A 22,221-nucleotide genomic window follows, 5' to 3' on the forward strand; every position below is an offset into this window, starting at 1 on the left:
AAAAGCGTATAGAAAACCATGGTTTTCTATACGCTTTTGGTGCTAGTACTACTTTTATAGTAGTAAAAACACCGAACCAATATGAATTACCTCCCAGAATTCTTACAGTTAATTTTCCAGAATTTTCCGATACCATGGCAACCCCTAAACTAAATAAACTTAAATTATTTCTAATCCTAATAATCAAAATATAAATATTTTTCATCGTTTATTTTAACTGGAGTATACATATCCAAGTTACGTGCTATAATCTGCTTATTTTTCTGTTTTATTTTTTTTTATCTAAAACGTCTTCAGGGGTGCGCAAAACAAATAAAATAATAATAAAAAAAGAAATTACTAATAAATGTATTCTTGTAATTAATAAGTTGTTGGTTAAATTTGCTCTGTACATTTACACGTAACGCGTAAGCCATAAGAAATAAAGCTCAAATAATTAACACTCGCTTGTACTAATTACATTTCGACGGCGAACGAGAGGGGGAGGGGCGGGGCGAGGGGAAAGTGGTTGTTGTTGTTGTTTATAACCTATTGTTATTGATTTATGAATACATATATTTATCTAATATATGACACTTATTGGTAATTTAAATGGATTTTTATTCTCTAAAATCCTTAATTTCCATATTTTTTTTTATTTGTTACGAATACGTTTAATTGTTCCTAAAATATTTATTTATTTTAATTGAATTGGATGTTAAACCATATTGGGGAAATATATATATAAATATTTTCATTTAAAATAATTTGATTTTAACGGAAATTACTATTTAGGTATCCTTCGTTCCAAATTTTACTTACTTTGGTTCGTTACCATTCTGATAAAATCAAATTATTTATTTATTATTTCCCTGGATGATACATATGAGATTATATTAAACCTGCATACAATGAATTAAATAATTAATTAAAAATAAAAAATAAACCGAAAGAAAAATAATGTAATATTTTTTTTTTTTTAGATACCTAACTTAAGGCAACGGGATGTATCTTAAATATATACATAATTAATATTGCGACAAATCATTAAAATCTAATTAAATTAGTTAATTAATTAATTAAAGAATAATGAGTGTGAGGGGCAAAAAAATGGGGGGGGAGGGAGAAAGGGGTACGATGTTATACTTTAAAAAAAATCTTCGAGCTTGAAGAAATCTTTTCGTTTTGGTGGTGGCTAAGTTTTTTTTTGTTTTTACCTTAATTTTTAATTTTTCAACAACAATTTTTTTTTCTCATTTTAAAACAGTTAATAGATATTCTTTTAAGAACATTTTGAACAACACTAAATATTTACGTAAATTGTTTTTTGTTTATTTTTTGAAGAGTTTTGTGGCAATATTTGAACCCGCATAGCTTTCATATATTTATAATTTTTTCGTTTTTTTTCTGAAGCGAAAAATGTAAAGAAAACTTAAACTAAGATCAGGGGGGAATCTAAACTAAACTAAACTAAACCTTTTCATTAAATAGATTAGATTAAAACGAATTAATTTAAACCATTAATATAATTAAAACTGAGGTTGGGTAAACAATTATTGTTTTGTTTACTCGGTTATTTATTTAAATATAGGGCTATTTAAAGCACCCGGTATGTTATGATTTGACATACTTTTAATTAGCTTTTAGTATAATTAAACCCTGATAATTTATCCTGAGTTTTAAACCTTTTTCAATTCGATGACGTAAGAATTTTTTTTTTTCCTTACTGTATCTTCGCAACACCCCCATGTTTTTTTGTTTATAATTTAAAATAAATATTTATTTTTATTTATTTATTTATTTGTTTGGTTTGCATAGAGGGCCCCCTGCCTAGCTGACATCGGTTTCAATTATCCCTGAAAAACAAAGAAAAGAAAACACATCTAAACAACAACAAAATTAAAATTAAAAAAGAAATATAATTAATTAAAAAAAAATTAATTAAAAAAACTTGGAAGTAAAATATTTAAGGGTTTGGCTCATGCACAAAAATTTGACTAATTTCTCACACATGCCTCATAATTCGCGCGTTAACCATATATACGATATTTTGTTAACCTTTTTTTTGTTTTAACAATTAACGGACTTAATTAGGTCCCATTTAATTAGTAATTAACAAAATATCATAGAATTCATTGTAATTATTTTAAAACTTGAATCTTACATTTATATTAGTTAAAAATCAACGTTTGATTTAATATTATTTATTTATTTACAATCTCGAATGCGGGACATTTTCGTATTTAATTTCAATAGAAAATCAATCAATTTTAAGACTGATTTTGAAATTAATTTAATTTAATTTAATATAAGATTCAAGATAATTCAAGTTCTACGTGTTTTCTGTTTATTAAACTACTGGTTTGATTTTCAATGCACAGCCAAAAAATTAAGAACTACTACGGCAGGTTGTTTAAAACACTACAATTAATTAGAAATACTAATTTTAACCTTAAATTTATTTAAAATATACTTCTACTACATTACGGATATGAGGTAGGAATTTTACACTAAAATTAATCTATTTGCTTTAATTTTTAAATAAAATTAAACAAAATAAATGAATGGGACTAAAACGTTTCGCTCTTTGAACATGCAAAGACAAATTATATAACACAATTAACGAAAAGCTGATAATTAGCACCACTGACATGACATTAATTACTAATTAAAGTGATTAAGAAAACAAATTCAAAGCGTAGAAAATAAGTTTTAAGTGGAAAAATGAAAATGGGTTCAGGAAAATTTGTTTCTGCAACGCGTGAATTTCTTAAGTTCAGTTTATAAAACTAGAAGCCCATAAACTGAAGTGAAAAAGATATATGAAAAAAAATGTGTATTAATTAAAAAATGGACGAGAGACACGTGTTAAAAAATTTTGCATATGAATTTGCACAGATTATATTAGCGAAAAATCAACTGCAAAAATATTGTCTACAAGTTTAATCCATTCGGAAGTAACTTTATGAATTTTCCCTAACAGAGATTGAACTATCCGTAAAAATCGTACGCGAGCGTGTAAGCCGATTATCGACGTTCCTGTCAATGATTCGTTAAGCACATCAACCATTGAACGCGAACCTATACGTCAAGGTCACACCCGTAAGTTCCTAGAATCTTACCCCCCCCCCACCCGTTTTATTCCCCCGGATCGGTTCTTGGTAGAGCATAGAACGTCAGACCTCGACGTTCGCACCGTTTGGTATGTTAAAATAAATGAAGTGTAAGGTTCGCGATGTACGTTAGGGAAACATTTACATTCACGTTCACGTTCGACGTACGATTTTAAAAGACGGGACAAACTCTATCGCTTCAAATTGACAAAATTGCTATGAAACCGCGCTTGTAGACAAAATCCAGACTGATTTTTTTTTTAATTCTACATAAAACTTTCTGTGGAAAAAATGATTTTTGTTTAAATTTTATTTCGTTAGGAGGGTTTAGGGGTAACGTTAGTTATAAGCCTATTTGTAATTAAAACTAGAGGTCGTAGCACACATTTTACAATGAAAACTCTTGCCATCAGGGTCTCCGAGGAGGGCTTGACCTTGTTGCGACGGTGAAGCACCCTGATGAAGATTAACGTGACTATGCGAATGTTGATGAAGATTCACCCGCTGTTGCTGAACTTGCTGTTGCGTATTGGGTGACGGAGATAATTGCGGATTGGGTACTTGCGATGTCGGCGATTGCCGTTGTTGAGGCGAAAGAGGGGATTGTCTATGGTGTTGAGCGTGATGAGTAAGCTGGCCGTGGCATTGTTGTTGCTGCGAAAGTGGGGACATGGGTAAAATCGCAACCGTATTTTGTTGCTGTTGCAGAGAAATTTGATTTTGCTGCGCATTCTGGGTTTGTTGTTGTTGCTGCTGCTGCTGTTGCTGTTGGGCGATTTGCGATTGCAAATTTTGCAATTGGGTAAGTTGCGTTAGGTTTTGCTCCTGTTGCTGTTGGTTAGATTGCTGCATCATTTTGTGATGGCAATCCTGCAATATCGGGGTGGAAGGTGGTTTAGGAGGGCACGAGGTTAACCCTAACGATGAGGGTTGTTGTTGCTGTTGCTGAACTTGCGGTAAACTACTTTGAGACGACGAAGAATTTTGACTGTTCGGAGAGGAAATCTGCTCCTTGTGTATCTTTCTTCGGTGAAAATTTCGACTCGAAACTTGAGTGAACGTCTTAAAGCATAAATCGCAAGAATAGGGTCGTTCCTTGGTATGCACTCTCATGTGTATCTCCATCAAACTCTTACAGGGGAAACGTTTCCCGCAAACTCCGCATTCGGGAACTAATTTACCTCCGCTTTCGACAAGCGTGGTCTGCTTTAAAGCCAACTGTTGCTGCTCCTGCTGTTGTTGCTGTTCTTGGGTAGGTGGTGGAAGTAGATTCAAAATCAAATCCTTGTGCATCTTACGTCGATGGAAGTTACGACTGGACACTTGCGTGAAAGTTTTAAAACAAATCTCGCACGAATAAGGTCGTTCTTTGGTATGCACACGCATATGGATTTCGAGTAAGGACTTGCAAGGGAAGCGTTTAGAACATACGTGGCAGGAAGGTCCAACGTTACGGGTTAAAACGCCAACGGCGCGACGCGTCCCGGGTGGACTTTCACCCGGAGGCAAGGGAGTATCCCCGTCCTTATGCATTTCTTTCAAATGTCGATTACGACTGGACGCCTGCGTAAATCGTTTATGACACAAATCGCAAATGTAGGGTTTTTCCTTGGTTTCGGTTACGGGATGAACTTCGTACAACGCCGAACCTCCGCGATTCGGAGAGAATTGTTTACCCAACACGTCAAATTGCGATACAATTTTATTTTCCGAATTATCCGATATTTGTAATTGTAAGTTTGTACCACCACCACCACCGCCACCGCTACTTCCGTTTTGTTGTTGGATTTCCGTTCCCTCTTTGTGCATTTCTTTACGGTGGCGGTTTCGACTCGAAGCTTGGCTAAATGTTTTATGGCACAAGTCGCAAATATATGGCTTCTCTTTCGTGTGAACCTGAAGCGAAAGACGCGTACCAACTTTTTAGGGTAAGTCATTCGATATATTTGTTTTGCCCACATATGTATATTTCTTTTTGAACAACTATATCTATAAACTATCCGAGATAGTAAAAAATTAATTCAAATAGAAAAACAACTCTTTGAATCGCTGACAACGTCACTTTTGCTTTTCGTAAATACATTTAACACATATATAAAGTGGCACTGACACGTATTTGTCGTATATCCGTACGCGGGATACGAAAAAGTCTTAAGAACCGCGGACCAGAGGTCAAAGTTTATAAGTAAAATTACCTTATCAAAAGTTACCAATGTTTTTTATTTACAATCGAATGAAAGTTTTTTTTGAAAGAACCTTAGATTAGGGCAGAGATTTTTGATTTCTCTTTCACCAAATGCATATAGAAATTACAGAAAGTAAGGTATACACTGAGAAGGTTAAAGAAGGCACTAAGTAGAAGTACCCAGTATAATGTTTGCTACGTACTCCAATCAAGTTTTGATCTCATCCTCTTTACTTTCTTTGGTCAACCAATAAGCGCTATACTTTAAGTATTACCAGAAGGGGATAATAGAAGAAGGATGACACTCTGTATCATCTTAATACTTTAGTTATGTAACATGATTCTCCCAGGCTCACTTTTTGCTTCCTCTACTACTCATCAAACTTCAGATGGGCATCGCACCGTGCTAGGGTGAATTCTTTAACGGTTTTGTACTAAATCCCCAGCAATCAACCCACAAACCTTGATTGTCTTGACGTGGGACAAAAATTCATAAGCGCATGCGCCTTGTTAAATAATTAAGCGCTAATAGAGTAATGAAGGGGAAACTATTTATCGTTCGCGTATGTGATTTGGCTTAGTAACCTTGAACACTCCAAATGTAAAATGATGTTGGGGGGAAACCGTCTGGAACCAGCGAAAACAGATACAAGCCTGTATTTTTATATATACATTTTTTTGATAGCTCGGCAAGTTCTTTCTTTTAAGTATCATGTTACAATTACCCCGCCGCTTTGAGCTGTACACTTCTCTCGAAGAGAAGTATTAAATACTTCTGATAAAACGTTATCTTTTTTAATTTCTCCGGGACAAAAATACACAATTCAGCTAAATTTTGAGGCACCAATCTGGAGTATTTTTGATTCATGGAGATGATTATAAACCTGCTTTGTTATTAATGTAATTCGCTATTATACCGCTCTGGGGGGGGGTAGTAAATATTTGTTTCGCTAGCTGAAAGGTAACGCAAAATCAAACACTCCGAACTTTCTGATATTTCTATAATATGCCTTTTATTACAGCCCCGCGTGTCAATGTCACTTCAAAGATATGTTAATTTAACGTTTATCTCTTTTAATTAACAAAAACGAAAACGTACGGTCTGGTGTATCTTCACGTAGTACTTGAAGGCGAACTTTTTCCCGCAAACTCCGCAGGGTGGGGAATTTTTTCTGGCCGCTGAATCGGGCGAAATATCCAAATGATGATGGTGGTGATGATGTTGTTGTTGTTGTTGTCCCGACAACTCTCGAACACCCCCACCTCCACCGCCTTCCGAAGTTGCGATTGTAAGTTGCTGGGAGGTTGAAACAACGTGTTGTTGCTGCAGTTGAGGGCTTCCAACTCGTTGTTGAACAACTTGTAATTGGGAAGATGGAGGAGGCGTCGCGACTGGGAGTGGCGAGGACACGACAACGGTTTGGGGTGACAAAGAAACATCCTTATGAGTCCTTTTAAAGTGATTGTTCAAGGTGGTAGCGCATGGGAAGGCTCTATGACACAAATCGCAGGAATATATCGTGGATTTTTCTTGATTCGACGATTGAGTATGGGTCCAAACGTGCGTTTTTAGATCAGTTTCGCGCGCAAAACGTCTCCAGCAAGTTTGACACGCGAATGATTTCTCTTCAATGTTGTTGGACACCCGCTCATGCGATTGCATCATTTTTTCACGTTATTCATTATTTTAATCATCGTTAAGTTTTTCATCAATTCGAAGATAGTTTTGATATTTATTTTTAAGTTTTTTTTTTCTTGTTTTAAAAAAACCTATAAGAAAAGAACAACTATCAAGGAAGGGGACAAAAATCGACTCTATATATATATATATTTATTAAAGCATACCAGCAAAGAAATTTTTTTTTTTAAGCTTTCTTCAAGTAGAAGCGTGGTACTTGGGCTCCGTACATGGATTTTTTGATTTTCAACAAGCGCTGGCTTTTGTTTTTATTTTATTTTTAATGATATATATATTAATATATATTTCCGTAGCGTTTCCAGCGTTTAATTATATATTTCACCGTAATATATACACGATTGTTTACGAATCCGCCTATTTTTTACCGTTTAATGATTACTTAAGCCTTGGTCAAAGTAATTAATTTTTTTTTTTCAATTTTTCAGAAAAAAGGGGGAGAGAAAAAATTGATTGAGATTTAAACTAATTAATTAATTAATTAAATAAATAATTATAGAATAGTACCATAAAAACAACATGCATGCAAATATTTTGATTACATTCCCAATGATTATAAAAAAAAAAAGAAAACCAGAGACATGCATGAACGGAGCCCATTTTTGGTACAAATTTCTATTCGCTAATGGAAACCATTTTATTACTATTATAAAAGATCTAATTAATAAGGAACTAATTAGATAATTAATTAATTACAAGGATTTATCTATTCAACTAGACGATTTTTTTGTACAGTGGCAAAAATAATCCAACATTTATTATTACGTTATTATTGTTCTAAGGTTGGATCCAATAGCGAATAGAAATTTAAATAAATTAAAATTAAATAAAAACCAAAATAAAGGCAATTGTTTTTTCTCTTTTCTTTACTAAAAATACGAGATAGCCACCACAAGAATTATCTCTGAAGAGAGAAGAAAAATTCGAAGATTTGTGTTTTGTATAAAATTTTTAGTAACGGGTTTAAAGTTCAGAAGGGTTTCTTTTATCTAAGAAAAAGCTAAGAGTGTGTTTGTGTGTGTGTAAGAAGATTGTTGTTTATATGATGAAATAAATTCAATTGGACGTGTCTAAATAATTTGGGGCTAACTTTTAAAGATTTTATATCTATTTTCATGCAAATAAAAGATCATGTTTCAAGAGAAGTGGAAAAAATGTTTAGACAGAAATAGAAAATAAGTTTCCGGTCGAGTGATAATTGTAATTAAATTAATAATTTATGATTTAATATATTGTTTGATGTACCAATAATAATATCAGAAGGGGATAATAGAAGAAGGATGACACTCTGTATCCTCTTAATGCTATGGCTTTAGTTATGTAACGTCATTCTTCCCAGGCTCACCACCTTTTAGTTTGCTTTCCCGCTCATCAAACTACAAATGGGCATCGCACCGTGGGGTGAATTCTATAACTGTTCGGCACTAAATCCCCAACAATCATCCCACAAACCTCGTCTTGACGTGGGACAAAAATGCGCAAGCGCGTCTGGCCAAATATTTAAGTGTTAATAGAGTAATGATGAGGGAACTATTTAGCGCGTATGTGATTCGGTTTAGTAACCTTGCTCTAAGTGTTCCGATGTTGGGAAGAGTGACGTTACACTTACCCCGCTTTGTGGTACACTTCTCTCGGAGAGAAGTATTATATACTTCTGATAATATTTATAGTCTTTAAGCGCCTTGGTTTCTTCCGTGTCCCCAAAACACAGGCGCTAAAGGACTATACACTACACGGAAATTATCATATGACAAACAATATAAATACATATTTTAAAAATTAAAGCAAATAAATAACTTCTGATTAATTTATTTTAAATTCACTAGATATTAGTGATTGGGTCAAAGAACTTGGCATATTTTTTTACCTTAAGCTTAACCTACGTGTACTTAAAAATAAATTACATTTCAAAAGACATCTCAGTTGTGACCTTAGCGCGTAGGTTCAAGGTCACGGGGCGTACTTTTGACATAATTTTTCTGGGTGACATCCCACTAGACCCTCTGAGATTACGCTATTTCAAAGACCGTTTCAACTTAATTTCAGGACTTAAGACTTAATTTAACCCTTGTAGAAGATAAAATTACTTAAGATAGTTTAGAGGCCGAGTAAGTTATCCAACTTTTCAAGAAGAGGGGGGGGGGTTAAAATGGTTCAAACTTTCAAAGATGGTACCAAATTCGGCATTCTTACACCAGCCTATATTTAAATCCTTAAATGTTTGGCTGTGATAGACAACCAATAGTTTTTGAATAAGTCAACTAAACAAAGATATATTCTAAATAAAATTTGGGCCTTGGTTTGCCAATATTAGATAAGCGGGCCTTGGCTTGCAAATGAGTTAGGCCTTTGCCTTTTAAAAAATGGGCCTTTGTTTGCGAAAATTCTCTTAAAACTTAATTAGACAATAATTAGGCCTTAAAATTGTAAAAAATAAATAAACCTTAAGCCGGGATTGAGGATAAATATAAATTGAAAAACTACTCACCACAAAACTCCGTCTTAATTAATTAATCCAATTTGTAGAATGTGTTGCTGAAATTCACCACCATAGTTCACTTTTTTTTTTTTTCAAATGAATGTCAAGTTTAAATTGCGTTGATAAAGAGAAAGTTTTAGTTCCGTTTGTTTGATAGAGGAAAAAGAACTGCCGAGTTTGAAATAGATTTTACGCGCGTCGTTTTATGTTGAAGATAAAATCAAAGTACTCAAAAACTTTTTGAATATGAAATTGTTCAAGAAAAAAATAAAAGTTTATTTAAGTCACTGAGTTTTTCTTATTTACTTTTAAGAAACGTTTTTTCAGATTTGGCGCGCGAAATATATGACGAGAAAAACAATAAAAACAACAAGGAAACTTTGTCCGAATGAATTTATTTTTCACTTCTCGTTTACTTTGCTTTCAATTTCTTTTTGGGAGGACGTTTCGGGCTTTCTTCGGGTGAAATTTCTCCTTCGTCTCCGTTAGCGGAGGAATTTTTGTTATGAACCCATAAGAAATGGTCCTCCAAGTATTGCTCGCACGAAAAGCTACTGTCGCAAAGATCGCACAAAAAGGTGTCTTCTTCTTGTTCGTCCGAAGAAACGTCGCCTGAATCTGGCAAATCAACACCCTTGTGCATACCACGCCTGTGTCGGTTTCGAGATCCTATTTGGCTGAAGGTACGGTCGCATAATTCGCAAGGGAAAATCTTTTTCTTGTTGTGAGTCTTTGAATGGGCTGAGAAATAAAAGATTCCAGTTAGAAATAAAGATTTCAGTTAAGAATATTAAAGATGAGAAGCTCTTCATTTTCATTTCATTCAACTTACCTTTAAGTCTGTCCAAGGAAGCGAATTTCTTGTCACAAATCTTGCACTGGGGAACTCCAGCAGCCTTCTTGGAGGATTCTTCGGCGGATTTTTTTCCCTTCTTTTTGCCTTTCTGACTCTTTTTCTTACTGGTTGTTTCTACAGTTTCTTCTTCGGAAGACGAGGCGTCACTGCTGCTCTCGTCCCTTTGGTTTACATTGGACGGGACAGCCAAGCCATCCTTGTGCTTCTCGTTACGATGGTTGTTTCTTCTACTGGCTCTAGTGAAGGTTCGATCGCAAAGGTCGCAACTATAGGGCTTGCCCTTGGCGTGCGTCCACAAATGGGTTTTCAAATCATTTTCGCGAGCGAATCTCTTGCCACAAACTTCGCACTTGCAATTGCTAACGTTGTGGTTGATTCGCAAGTGAGTTTCTAAACTTTCTCGATCGCCAAAACCTTTACCACAAACGCTGCACTTGTGCGGTTTTTTGGGGGGTTTTTGTTTTAAAGCTGATTCCATTGGCCTCTACTTAATGCTCCACAATCAGCTAGCATCATGCCGTATACCGCCAATTTATCAAAATTACAACCGCACCAATATCATTCGTCTAATGAAATAATGATAAAAAAAAACCAACGCTAATGTCAGAAAGTTTAAATTTCCATAACTTACGCTGCATAGATAGTGACCTTAAGCCTTTAGTAACTAACCTCAAATGACAAACTTTACTTTTATTCAAAAACAACGCTTTAATGTCAATACATTAATCAAATTCCGAATATAATAATGAAATAATTAATCCGGACGATAATTCCAACGTAAAAAAATCAATTCTACGGCATAGCCTAAAGGTTGCCCGGGTTCCCGCCCAAAAATCCCCCCACTAGCCCTAAGCCTAACGACAAACCCGCCATTGAAAATCTCTCCCCCGTCATTAGTTTAAACATGTAGGCCTAGGCCTAAAAAAATACGAACATTCATGTAGACCACTAGACCTACAAAACACATGTACAAAAACCAAGGCTTACGCGGTAAACAATCCGGCTTATAAAAAGGCTTAAGGCAAATAATTCACGATCTCCTTACTTTTCCTAATTAGGTAGAGACCATTTTTATATCGAAAGAGAATTACCTCATTAAAGGACAAGCTTCCACAGACGTTCACTCTCCTCCCAAACTCCAAAAATGGCCACCGAATTTCTCTCTTTATTGTTTGTTGCTGAAATTCCGGAATCATCGACCAAAGACCGCTAAAACTAGACTGCCAGCTTCGGAGCTATCTGCGTGCTGAAAACATAAACCAATTAAATTCGCGGATAGACGCTACGGTACTCTGCGGGGCGCGTGTAACGGTGAAAGTGAAGCGTGCACTATACACTTGGTGGGAGACATAGAAAAATGACGTCATTAGCAGTTTTCCGCGGGACAAACTAGAGGCGCTGTATGTAAGCTTTACCTAAGAAACGCCAGAAAAAAAGGTAAATAAAACCGCGAAGGAATTATCAGATACCTAGAAGTCCCGACTCCTTCCGGAAATTGCCGAAGCACGAATGGGACGAAAATGAACACGAAGTATATTCTGACTCTCAATTTTTCTGAAATTAAAAAAAAAGTACGAAAACAATTAAAATTAGGCTTAATAACTAATTATTATCAAATAATGGCCATTAAAATGTATTAAAAACTTAAATCAATGAAGTTTTAGGACTTAATCGTATATAAATTCGTGTAAAATCAAGTCAAACCTCAAAACCGAATGGAGAAAAAAATGCAAAAAGGGCGCTTCAAAGATGACCTTGAAAATATGGGGGAGGTCAAACGGGGGTCAAATTGCACCTTCTGAAAAGATAAAAAGGGGCGGAAACTATTGTTTTTCCCAAAGTTTTCCCAGCACAATACAAGAAAATACAGAAATCTTATCAAATTTGATTTCAGTGCATTAAAGCAAAAGCAAAGCCAAAAATAAATTTAGGTTTTCAAAGAATTATTTTATATTTATTAGCATATTGACTTAGGAATTGGTTTTACATTTCATAAGTTTACAAAAACAAAATCCCCTTTTTTATTTTTTTTAATATTAATAAAAAAATTGGTATTTCAAAGGGGAAAAAAAAATAGAACTGAACCGGTATTTTTGAATCCACACATAAATTAAAAAAGCACCCAAAAAATTGAGCTTTTTTTATTATTTAATCCATAATTTTATCTTAATTAATTCAGATTAATTTTTAATTTATGTTCTTTGAATTTTTGGGGAAGAATTTTGCGTTGATGTTGATGTTGATATTTTAGTTTTTTTTTTCAGTCGTTTAAATTTAAATTAAGGTGGTTATTTTAAATTGAAAGTTTTCCAGGGGTTTTTTTTCTCTCTCATTTAAACAAAATGGAACAAAGAAGAAAAAAATAATTAATAAATTGTTCACAATTAGAAAAAGAATGCAAATACATATTAAAACGACGAAAAATCTACAAGCACAATTTTATTTTATTTTGTATTTTTTTTTTTATGAAAATTTGTTGTTTTTTTGTTTTTTTTTTATGTTTCCAAAGTTTGAATATTCCAACTTTTAATTAAATTAAATTAAATTAAATTTAATTAAAAGCGGAGCATTCAGACACAAAGCAGTTTAAATTAATATTATTTTGAGTTTAAACAGTTTGTATTATTTATTCTTTTAAAAAAACTGTTATCGCGTGTCCACTGGGCTCGGAAAAAAAAAAAAAAAAAAAATATTATTTTAGAGGCCACTACGACGTTTTTTTTTCTACCCCTTTTATTTTCTTGTTCACAATTTTGGTATTGTGTTTGTTTTTTTTTGGGTGGGGCATTATTTTTTTGGTTAGTGTCTACTTTCCTCCTTTCCTAAAAGCATCTTCTAACGCTTCTTGACTGGCCTCCTCAAAATCACACGCTTGTACGTATTTGTAAACTCCGACAAGAGCCTTTTTAAGGGCATCGTAACTGCTAGAGTACAACATCTTTTGCTTGATCTTGGAACCTTCAGGGCACCTAAATTTTCAAATAAGATTAATTATAAATTTTAGGGGTAAATTTTACCCACAAAATGGCTTCCCTAAGTTACCCCCTCGATTTAAATAAAGTTTATTAGTCTAACACGTTCAAAAGTTGTTAAGGGTTAGCGTTGAAGCCTGCCGCACCTCTATCAACGTTTAGAACAATTTTTTTTTACATTTGACAGCTAGCAGAGCTGCAGATGACACATGGTAGTCATTTAGGTCCCCAATATAGTGATCGTACGGGGTGAGATTTTTGTCGGGTCGGGTTCCGGGTCGGGTTGCGAAAAAACCCGGAAAATGGGGTCGGGTCGGGTCGGGGTTTTCCTTTTTAATAATATAAATGTAATTAACATATTGTAAAAAATTGTACATAGTAACTATGTACTATGTAATGCAAGGAATTTATTTTCTGTATTTTAGTTCCAAGTTATCACTGCTTTAGTGAATCCAATAGTAGGTGAATCAGCCATATCATTGCTATCTGATAGAACGTCGTGGGAGGGATTGGGGTAACTAATTGTCCCAGAACAGGCGCAACTTCCATCTGTGAAGATTCCAAATTGTCCTTGTCCTATGTCTTTGGCAGTGGCTGAAAGGGGTTTCTGGTACTCGTGAAACTCTTCTACCACTTTTTCAATTTCGAAATCAATTACTCGCAACTTAACACACAATTAATACATTGGCGTTTGACGGACGACCATGAAATTGCCGACACATATCAGTTTTCTACTGGCTTTCGAAGCCTCGAGACAGAAAAAAATTAAATATTCAAGCTCGCCCTAATCAGATTTGAGTTCCTATCTACTGTATCACAAAGCGCGACCGTCAATAATAGCTTACCCTCTACTTCGGGTCTACCCCGATTTTTTTTAAACCCGACTTCAAAATTGACTGGCCGGGTCGGGTCGGGTCGGGTTGGAAAAAACCGGGGATCCCCGACTTCCCGGGTCGGGTTCGGGTTCCCCGTACGATCACTACCCCAATATTTAAAAATTTTTCTTACCAAGTCATGAGAACGAGCCTATCTACAGACATGGAGGTCTTATCTTGGGAACCCTCTACGGGAATGTTGGCTGGGAAGTCAAAGACGCAATATCTACATTCCGTTTTAAATTTCTGCAATTGTTCCAAAAATTGAGGGTAGGTGGCATCTCTTGGTGCCGTGGTTTCAACATCAATGACTTTCTCATCCTTAATGTGATAGATGATGTATCTGTATTTCTTGTCCTTCTTGACCTCTTCGTACACCGTCTTAGCTTCGGTTGAGACAGTTACTCCTGAAGACTATCGAACAAAAGAGAAACGTTAGAAAGTTGAAATAGGGTAATGGCAGCCCTCTGCCTTCGACTGCATTAAGCTCTATGGGGAAATAACATGGGGTGCCATTAGTCTGGAAACGTTAGAAAGTTGAAATAGGGTAATGGCAGCCCTCTGCCTTCGACTGTATTAAGCTCTATGGGGAAATAACATGGGGTGCCATTAGTCTGGAAACGTTAGAAAGTTGAAATAGGGTAATGGCAGCCCTCTGCCTTCGACTGTATTAAGCTCTATGGGGAAATAACATGGGGTGCCATTAGTCTGGAAACGTTAGAAAGTTGAAATAGGGTAATGGCAGCCCTCTGCCTTCGACTGTATTAAGCTCTATGGGGAAATAACATGGGGTGCCATTAGTCTGGAAATGTTAGAAAGTTGAAATAGGGTAATGGCAGCCCTCTGCCTTCGACTGTATTAAGCTCTATGGGGAAATAACATGGGGTGCCATTAGTCTGGAAACGTTAGAAAGTTGAAATAGGGTAATGGCAGCCCTCTGCCTTCGACTGTATTAAGCTCTATGGGGAAATAACATGGGGTGCCATTAGTCTGGAAATGTTAGAAAGTTGAAATAGGGTAATGGCAGCCCTCTGCCTTCGACTGTATTAAGCTCTATGGGGAAATAACATGGGGTGCCATTAGTCTGGAAACGTTAGAAAGTTGAAAGATAGTCTAAAAAATGATTAAAGCACGACTGTATTTCAAAGAAATAGCAATTAAAACTTCAAAATCTTACTGGGCCAGGCATATTTGATTAGTTTTATAATTTTCCTATTCAATTTTAGTCTTTTAGATCAAGCTACTCAATGATATATTTATTTCTACACTAAGCCTAACAATAAAAATTGTTGATTTTCAACTCCCAATTGAACTATCCTTGATTTTAAATTAATTATTTAACAATCACTAAGAAGGGAATGCTTCCTGCTCATTTCAGACACGGTATTTTTTTGAGAGTTTAAAAACTTTTTCTAACTCTTAAATTAACTTTATTCTAGCTAGTAAGCTTCCTAAATTAGGGATATCTGGCCACGCGCTTAATGGAGGACTGAAAAAGCCAAAGCTTAGCAAAAACCTGGTCTTAAAATAGCACCTTTCTCTAAGTTCTCCGGAGAAAAAAAATAAAAAGAGATGATGTGTGTGTATTATATCATTATATTGCAGTAAGACAGCGGAGGGTTGAGATCTAAGGGATCTTCCTAGAAGAAGAAGAAGAAGAAGAGCAACATCCTGAACCCAGAAAAACCCCCTAATCCAAATAGGTCTACCTAAGGTTTTTACATTGAAGAGAGATGGGTCTAATAATAGCCCAAAAGCTTGGGAGGATACCGTTAGGGGTTTCAATCTTTAAGCTCTAAACTGAATTTTACCATTTCACTTTCATCAGAGTTAGGGTTAACTCGGACAAGTTTTAATTCGGGGCCCAAAGAATTATTTTGGCACTTTTAAACCATTAGAAAGATTAAGGCTTAACAACTGGGCTTCGTGTCAAACTTTCCCTAGGACTCCCCGCCTTAGTACGCGTAAAACCGCTAAGCCTCGTTCAGGCATTGTGCCGGTGCATAGTCTTTGTCATTCGAAATGAAAAATCAACTCGAATTCGCGACTTAATTCGGATTAATTTAGTTAAACCTAATTAAAATTCGCGAACAAACCTTAATAGAAAAGTTTAAATACTCACCATGGTTTAATTCTTTGTAAATTCTGGTTGAGAAATTTGGAAAAATTTCGACTAACCGGCCTTCTTATAAAAGAAAAGGGAGTATCGTTCCTTATCGCGAAACGAGAGACACTGGGGAAAACGCTCGGAAAACGGTATCACTGCGCTTCGCACCAGATTTTGTGAGGGCGGTTATTATTGGTCGAAAAGGAACGACAAATTTGGAAAGCTTGAATATTAGCCAATAGTAAGCGGGCGTACGTCTAAAAATGTCAAAGACAATTTTTACGGTGATGAGGTTTTTTATTAATGCGCGCAACGTAAACCCGTCATATTTTTACGATTTTTTTTATCTTGCCCTACTAAAATTATGACGCGCGGAGAGAACACCTTAGTAAATAATTGCCAAGATTAATTTCTATCTCGATTAAAGAGAATGGGATGGAACGTTTATGAAATCGAGCCGACAACGAATCGGACGAAATAATCAATTTTTTTTGTATGAGTCACAAACAGACTATATCATGGGGGTTGGACACGGCGGTTCCTGAGTTACGCAAAAAATATGAAATTACTATAAAAGTATAGGTAAAATTAGACGAATGTTTGCGAAATCAAGGATATTGTTTATATTTTTCGGGAAATAAGACTAGATTAGCTATTTATGAACTTTTTTAGGATAAAAACTAACATATTTCTCGCTTCACTGGCTTCGATGTAGGGGGTGTTAGACATCGCATCTATCAGGAAAACATTGTAGTTGTTTTTACATATACGGAAAAAAATTGGCTTTCTATTAAAATGTGGTTCATCGAACCTTTGTATTTGACTAATCGTATACTTTTCGTAACGTAAATAATTTAAAATCTTAGACATAAAATCGCGGTGTATTTCCCTTTGATGTATGACAGAACACTGACAGACATCTAGGCGCGATTTAATTGGCCAGGATCCGTAGCGGAATAGTCTAAACGGCCAATCAAATTCTTTTTCACATATTTTGATTTTTGAAAAGCCCGGTGGAGCAGGTTCTACTTACTACTTTGCGCGCGTGCCAAGGGTTATGGTTTCAAATTCCAAAGGCGCCGGTTCACCGTCCACGTGCTTTTGACTATACAATATTTAAATTTGAATTATATAATAATTAGTATATAGTACCTTTAAAATGGAAAACTCGCTCCTTATCACGAAAACTGAGGAATGGTTCAACTGCAATGTGCTATATCCAAGATACATTCGAACTATAATATGGAGTGGTGTTGTTCAAGCTGTAGTTTTATTCTTCACTATATTACTTTGCAAGGCAAATATTACCAACGAAACTTTCAGTGAAATCCTAACAAACTACGGACGATTTTTCGAATTCAACAACGTAATATACTTTCTAAGTTTGACCTTACTAACAATGTTACTCGCCCTTATTCACTTAAGAAATGTCAAAGTTCATCCCAATATCCCTAATTCTTTATGGGTTCGTATATTATATTGGCTCAACATTGAACGCCTGATCTTCGTGACATGTTTCGTCATAATTTACGTCTTACTAGGAACAGGGTTGACTTCTTTATTAGATTTTGATGAAAGCCTAAACCTAACTGAGAAGAAATGTGTAGCAGAAAGACCTTTGGCAATGCTATCATTTATGTTATATCAAGGTATACTAGCGGGGGTATCATACTATATGTATCACCTTTACGCGATTAAATTTGACACTGTAGTTCAGTTAAAAATATACACTGTTAAAACAAGTTTAAGAAAAAACTTTGTAACGAGTGGGAAGAAAGTTTTCAGTCACTCTGTACACTTTTTAGGTTCATACCTAATTTTAGGCTCATTTACAAAACTGATTTTGAGCTCCTTATTCGATGTACAATTTTGCACTGGAAACTTTATATCATTGTCTACAATCTGGGAATTGTGTAGCCTAAGATTTATACAGATTTGTTTAGTCATTTGCTTTATATCTCTGTTGACACTGGAAAACATTTTAATCATCACTGAAACATTTTTGACTGAAAAATATCAGTTTTCCTTGGATTCTTCAATAAATTCTGACCAATTTCGTCAACTACCTACCGCAATCAAGTGTGACAAGCTACCCATTGTAAAATACCACGCATTACTTGATTTAAAAAACTTATCAGAGCTTTCAGAGAAACGTAGAAGCAATATTTACGCTGTTAGCTTACCAGGGGGACATCCACACACTTGGAACACTATTCAAAACGAATGTTTAACCTCAATTTCTTCATTTACATCCAAACTACACGACATTTTAAACGGAAAATTGCTGGTAAACTCAACTTTAAACAAAAAAATTGAGCCAAAAATGAATAACTTTGAGCCACCTACGATGAAGACATCGCCTCTTAAGTTACGTAATATAGCAGATAATAATATAGCAACTCCGTTCACTTCAATGCAAGCCAACTCCAAAGTTTCATGTATAAACAATGTTTCAAAAACCCAGAACGTCATCCTAACAAAAATAAAGGAAAACTTACCTTTAGGGATACCGTCATCCATTCTTCGATACTTTATGACTGAATATGTTGATAAAAACCTGGAGAATGCTTTCCTAGCTTCCCAGCCAATAATTTGGTCAGTTCAGGCGTTAACAAGCATCGTTGTTGCGTCTTATCGAGAAGATAAGTACGGTGTAGTCCAGTGGTCTTTGTGTAACATTCTTGTCACATTTTTGGAATTAAACAGTGTCTTGGAAAAAATTGTACGCCCAAAAAGAAACGGAGTTAAACAACAAGTTTGGCAAATGCAACAAAGTTTAAAAGTTGCCGTTAATAATGGACTATTCAGAATTGTCGCCGTTTTTCATTCAAATTTAACTTACTTGAACTTAACCAGTGAACAGCTACAACGTTTACAGAGTTACAAGCTTTAAAGTGTTAAAATTCTATTATTAAACCATTAATTAATTAATTACTAGTTAACTATACATGTTTGAATTAACTCACCCAATTTCTTGATTCTTAAAATTTTCTATTTGTTTTGAAACTAAATTATCTTGTTTAAAACACCAAAAGTTAATTAAAAATAGTCAACAAACATTTAGCATGAGTTTATTTAAGGAAAACAATAATAATCAATGAATAAATTCATGCATTGTTCAATTAATTAAATCTTTGGTTCGTTTGCTTCCTTAAACTTCATCATTCTTCTTTGTTTACTAATTTTTTTTTGAGTAAAATTGTACAACAAAATGTTATGTACAAATATCAATTATTAACGAATCCTTATACTTCTTTAATTTTAATTAATTGGGCCAAAAAGGACGTTTGGTTTTAATTAATTACTTAATTAGTTCTTGTATTCTCATAAAATTTAATTTACGAAATAAATATTATTTTTAACAGTCCTTTACCTTCAAACTTCTTTTTTTTTTTTCGTAATATTCACAAAAATCTTTTTTAATCGCAAACTATGATTAATTTATCTTAATCAAATTTTAATATTTAGGATGGACATTTAAGAAAATTAGATCTCTCCTTGTCGGAGCAATTATTGCATAGAACGTTTATATAAGTAATTTCTTTCACAACTCTTGTTTTTTGTTTTAAATTTATTATAAGTAATTAATTTTGAATTTAAGTTTTTAAACTTACCCATAATCTTCAACTCTGGAAAAACGTTTTAACTGCTTTGAAAAATTTCATTAATTTTTAAACACTTGAATTTTTTTTTTTTTTTTTTTTTACAAATAGAGGGATCACAGAATAATGGCGTTTGCAAAGAAGTGTCATTTTTTTTTTCATTGTCAAATATAGTATTTCCTAAATACAAACGTTCGTTCTTTTTTTGTTGTGGTAATATATTACAAAATTAACAACTCAATGTTGATTTTGTTATTTTAATTACCCAGCACCCATTAATTCGTCTTCATACTGTTTTCTGAAACAGTCACCAACAGGGAAGAAGTCCCAACATCTTTTTTGGTACAGTTCCCACACGTACGTTTCCTAAATTCAAATTCCCCGGGTTATAAGGTGTCCATATCTCATAATAGGTGGCGTTAGCCCATATTTTAATTTTTCCCGCCCATTAGAAACCTAAATTCTCCACGTGATTTTCATCATCCAGTTTAAAATAAAGTCACTTACTTGACCTGTGTACTCCGTATCGGGTTTATTGATTAAATGCATCAAAAAGAACATGTAATTGGCCAAATTATGCTCTTTTTGCACGTGAGTATCGAACCCATGCGGTACTTTATCGAAGTAATCCTTCCCTATACCACATATGAAGCAATTGGACTGAAAATAGGCAGAAATACGAGGTTAGGCTTAGCTATTAACAAAGGCTTAGGGATAAAACTAACCTCCATATCTTCTACTACGCTTTGAAGTTGATCACGAAGCTCTCCAAAAGCATCGATGATCAAACCTGAAAGGTTCATTTATTTGTAAAATTAGGGGTTAGGGCCTTGGTTTAGGTAATGAGCGTAATACTGACCCTGAATGATGGCCAATAAGATGACGACGATGAAGAAAAAGAAGGTGATGTCGAAGATGATACGATAAGCCTCGTAATCATCTCCGTCTGGTTCACCAATCTCGTCACCGATACCACCGCCAGCTCTTACACCTTTGTACAAATGGAACACAAAGCACTACGAGAAAAACAAAATTGTGAGAATTAGGCTTAAGATTTAGGGTTAAAAGTTAGGCTTAACGTACCGTAAGCATACTATGGCACTTTTGGTCGATTTCGTCATCTTCCTCCTGAACGTAAAATTTTCTGAAGAAGTTGAAAGCGATGACGGTGTAAATGTAGACAATAATGGTAAGCAACATGACGGTCAAGACGAGTTGCTTTCCGTTGTGCGTGACGGATTGCAAGATGGTACGCAAGGTCTTGAAGCCAACGGCCACGTCCAACAAGTGAGCCGCGAAGAAAAAGTTATTGAAGTTACCCATAACGGAAAACGTGAAATACCATAAATTATACAAAAATGACTGAAACGAAATTTAAAAAATAAGTTAATAACAAAGTTAAGCCAAATTTATGGTACATTTTTACGTACGTTATCGGTGATAGTGACACCAGCCTTCCACACTTGGTATTTCCAGTCCATTTTAGTAAAGCTACGCGGAAAAAAAAACATTACGATATATTTATATTTTACCATAAGTAGCATATTAACATAAGTATGACACTTCTCATTGCTAAATGTATAAGAGGTTTGTTTCAGTGTTATAGATAAGGGCTTCATACTTACAAACTAAGAAATCCGCTGCTCTCCTCTTCCTGTGCAGTGAAGGAACCGGTTTTATCCATTCCCAACATGTTACTGATTGCGTCGTAATCGTATTGTTCACTGTACTTTTCCCTGACCCTCTTTTTAACAAATTTGTCCCAATAGTTTACCGGAAATGATCTTTAAAAAAAATAATAAAAGGTTTAGGTCCAATTTAGGCTTAGTATTTGAAGGAAAACTCTTACCTTGTACTTATAACTAGTTTATCCCAATGACACTTCAAATCGTCCTCTCCGACTTCCTCCGTAATGTACAATCCTTCGAATTCCATGGTACGCGCAATTTCTTTCTCGCGTTTGAAGATGGCCAAAGGTACTTTCAAGTGATAGTAAGCCACCAGCATGGAGAATGATATAAGGGAATGGAACATAGCGAGTAACTTCATGATGGGACCCAAGTAGAACAATTTTTCGTCAATGACGACCCATTCTTCAACTTCCTCTTCGTCAGAACCACTTCCGGAACCGGATCCCGCCGCCTCCCCGTCCGATTCCCCTCCGTTGTCACTTAAAGTTCCGTTAACCATGGCGCTAACCGCGTCAACCGCTTGTTCCGTCACGTTACTTATGATCTCCACAGCTTCCTCCAGTAAAGTTGTCGCGGCTTCTTCGGTGTCTGAGCCATCGGCTTCACCTTCAACGTCGGAACCGGCCTCTTCGTCCGCGCTAGACGATACCTAACCAACCAATTCGT

General features: G+C 35.1%; 4 protein-coding genes across 4 annotated transcripts in view; 1 reads left to right on the top strand and 3 right to left on the bottom strand.

The window, feature by feature from the left end:
- Positions 1-195: 195 nt before the first annotated feature.
- LOC149673817 (uncharacterized) lies at positions 196-9,869 on the bottom strand. Its single transcript, XM_089839561.1, has 4 exons — positions 9,462-9,869; positions 6,377-7,047; positions 3,478-4,988; positions 196-1,835 (listed from the first exon to the last, which is right to left on the bottom strand). The coding sequence occupies exons 2-4, from the start codon at positions 6,941-6,943 to the stop codon at positions 1,826-1,828; spliced, it is 2,088 nt and encodes a 695-aa protein (XP_089695687.1). The 5' UTR covers positions 6,944-7,047; positions 9,462-9,869; the 3' UTR covers positions 196-1,825.
- A 2,365-nt stretch (positions 9,870-12,234) lies between these two features.
- tsr (Cofilin/actin-depolymerizing factor homolog tsr) lies at positions 12,235-16,420 on the bottom strand. Its single transcript, XM_089839570.1, has 3 exons — positions 16,278-16,420; positions 14,289-14,569; positions 12,235-13,277 (listed from the first exon to the last, which is right to left on the bottom strand). The coding sequence occupies exons 1-3, from the start codon at positions 16,278-16,280 to the stop codon at positions 13,115-13,117; spliced, it is 447 nt and encodes a 148-aa protein (XP_089695696.1). The 5' UTR covers positions 16,281-16,420; the 3' UTR covers positions 12,235-13,114.
- Positions 16,421-16,569: 149 nt separating this feature from the next.
- LOC149673819 (nucleoporin NDC1-like) lies at positions 16,570-19,629 on the top strand. The gene has a single exon (XM_089839562.1). It carries the CDS (start codon positions 17,422-17,424, stop codon positions 19,153-19,155), a length of 1,734 nt encoding a protein of 577 aa, XP_089695688.1. The 5' UTR covers positions 16,570-17,421; the 3' UTR covers positions 19,156-19,629.
- The window catches only part of RyR (Ryanodine receptor), a 33,156-nt gene continuing 30,253 nt past the window's right edge, over positions 19,319-22,221 (bottom strand). Inside the window, exons 70-77 of the mRNA XM_089839559.1 lie at positions 21,714-22,204; positions 21,490-21,648; positions 21,295-21,355; positions 20,948-21,226; positions 20,724-20,880; positions 20,590-20,654; positions 20,372-20,524; positions 19,319-20,230 (exon numbers count right to left, since the gene is read on the bottom strand). Coding sequence (XP_089695685.1) covers positions 20,126-20,230; positions 20,372-20,524; positions 20,590-20,654; positions 20,724-20,880; positions 20,948-21,226; positions 21,295-21,355; positions 21,490-21,648; positions 21,714-22,204 — 1,470 coding nt within the window. The 3' untranslated portion in view covers positions 19,319-20,125. The remainder of the gene's footprint in view (positions 20,231-20,371; positions 20,525-20,589; positions 20,655-20,723; positions 20,881-20,947; positions 21,227-21,294; positions 21,356-21,489; positions 21,649-21,713; positions 22,205-22,221) is intronic.

Source organism: Phalangium opilio, unplaced genomic scaffold (genome assembly GCF_054372755.1).
Source record: "Phalangium opilio isolate 3A_F unplaced genomic scaffold, DU_Popi_V2 ptg000048l_1, whole genome shotgun sequence".
NCBI lineage: Eukaryota > Metazoa > Arthropoda > Arachnida > Opiliones > Phalangiidae > Phalangium > Phalangium opilio.

Excerpts from the sequence above, each read along its gene's own strand:
- LOC149673817 (XM_089839561.1), bottom strand. The coding sequence starts at position 6,943 with ATGATGCAATCGCATGAGCGGGTGTCCAACAACATTGAAGAGAAATCA. Across the intron at positions 4,989-6,376 it reads ACGTGAAGATACACCAGACC|GTTCACACGAAAGAGAAGCC; the intron begins GTACGTTTTCGT and ends CTTTCGCTTCAG.
- tsr (XM_089839570.1), bottom strand. Across the intron at positions 13,278-14,288 it reads AGGCTCGTTCTCATGACTTG|GTGCCCTGAAGGTTCCAAGA; the intron begins GTAAGAAAAATT and ends TTGAAAATTTAG.
- LOC149673819 (XM_089839562.1), top strand. The coding sequence starts at position 17,422 with ATGGAAAACTCGCTCCTTATCACGAAAACTGAGGAATGGTTCAACTGC.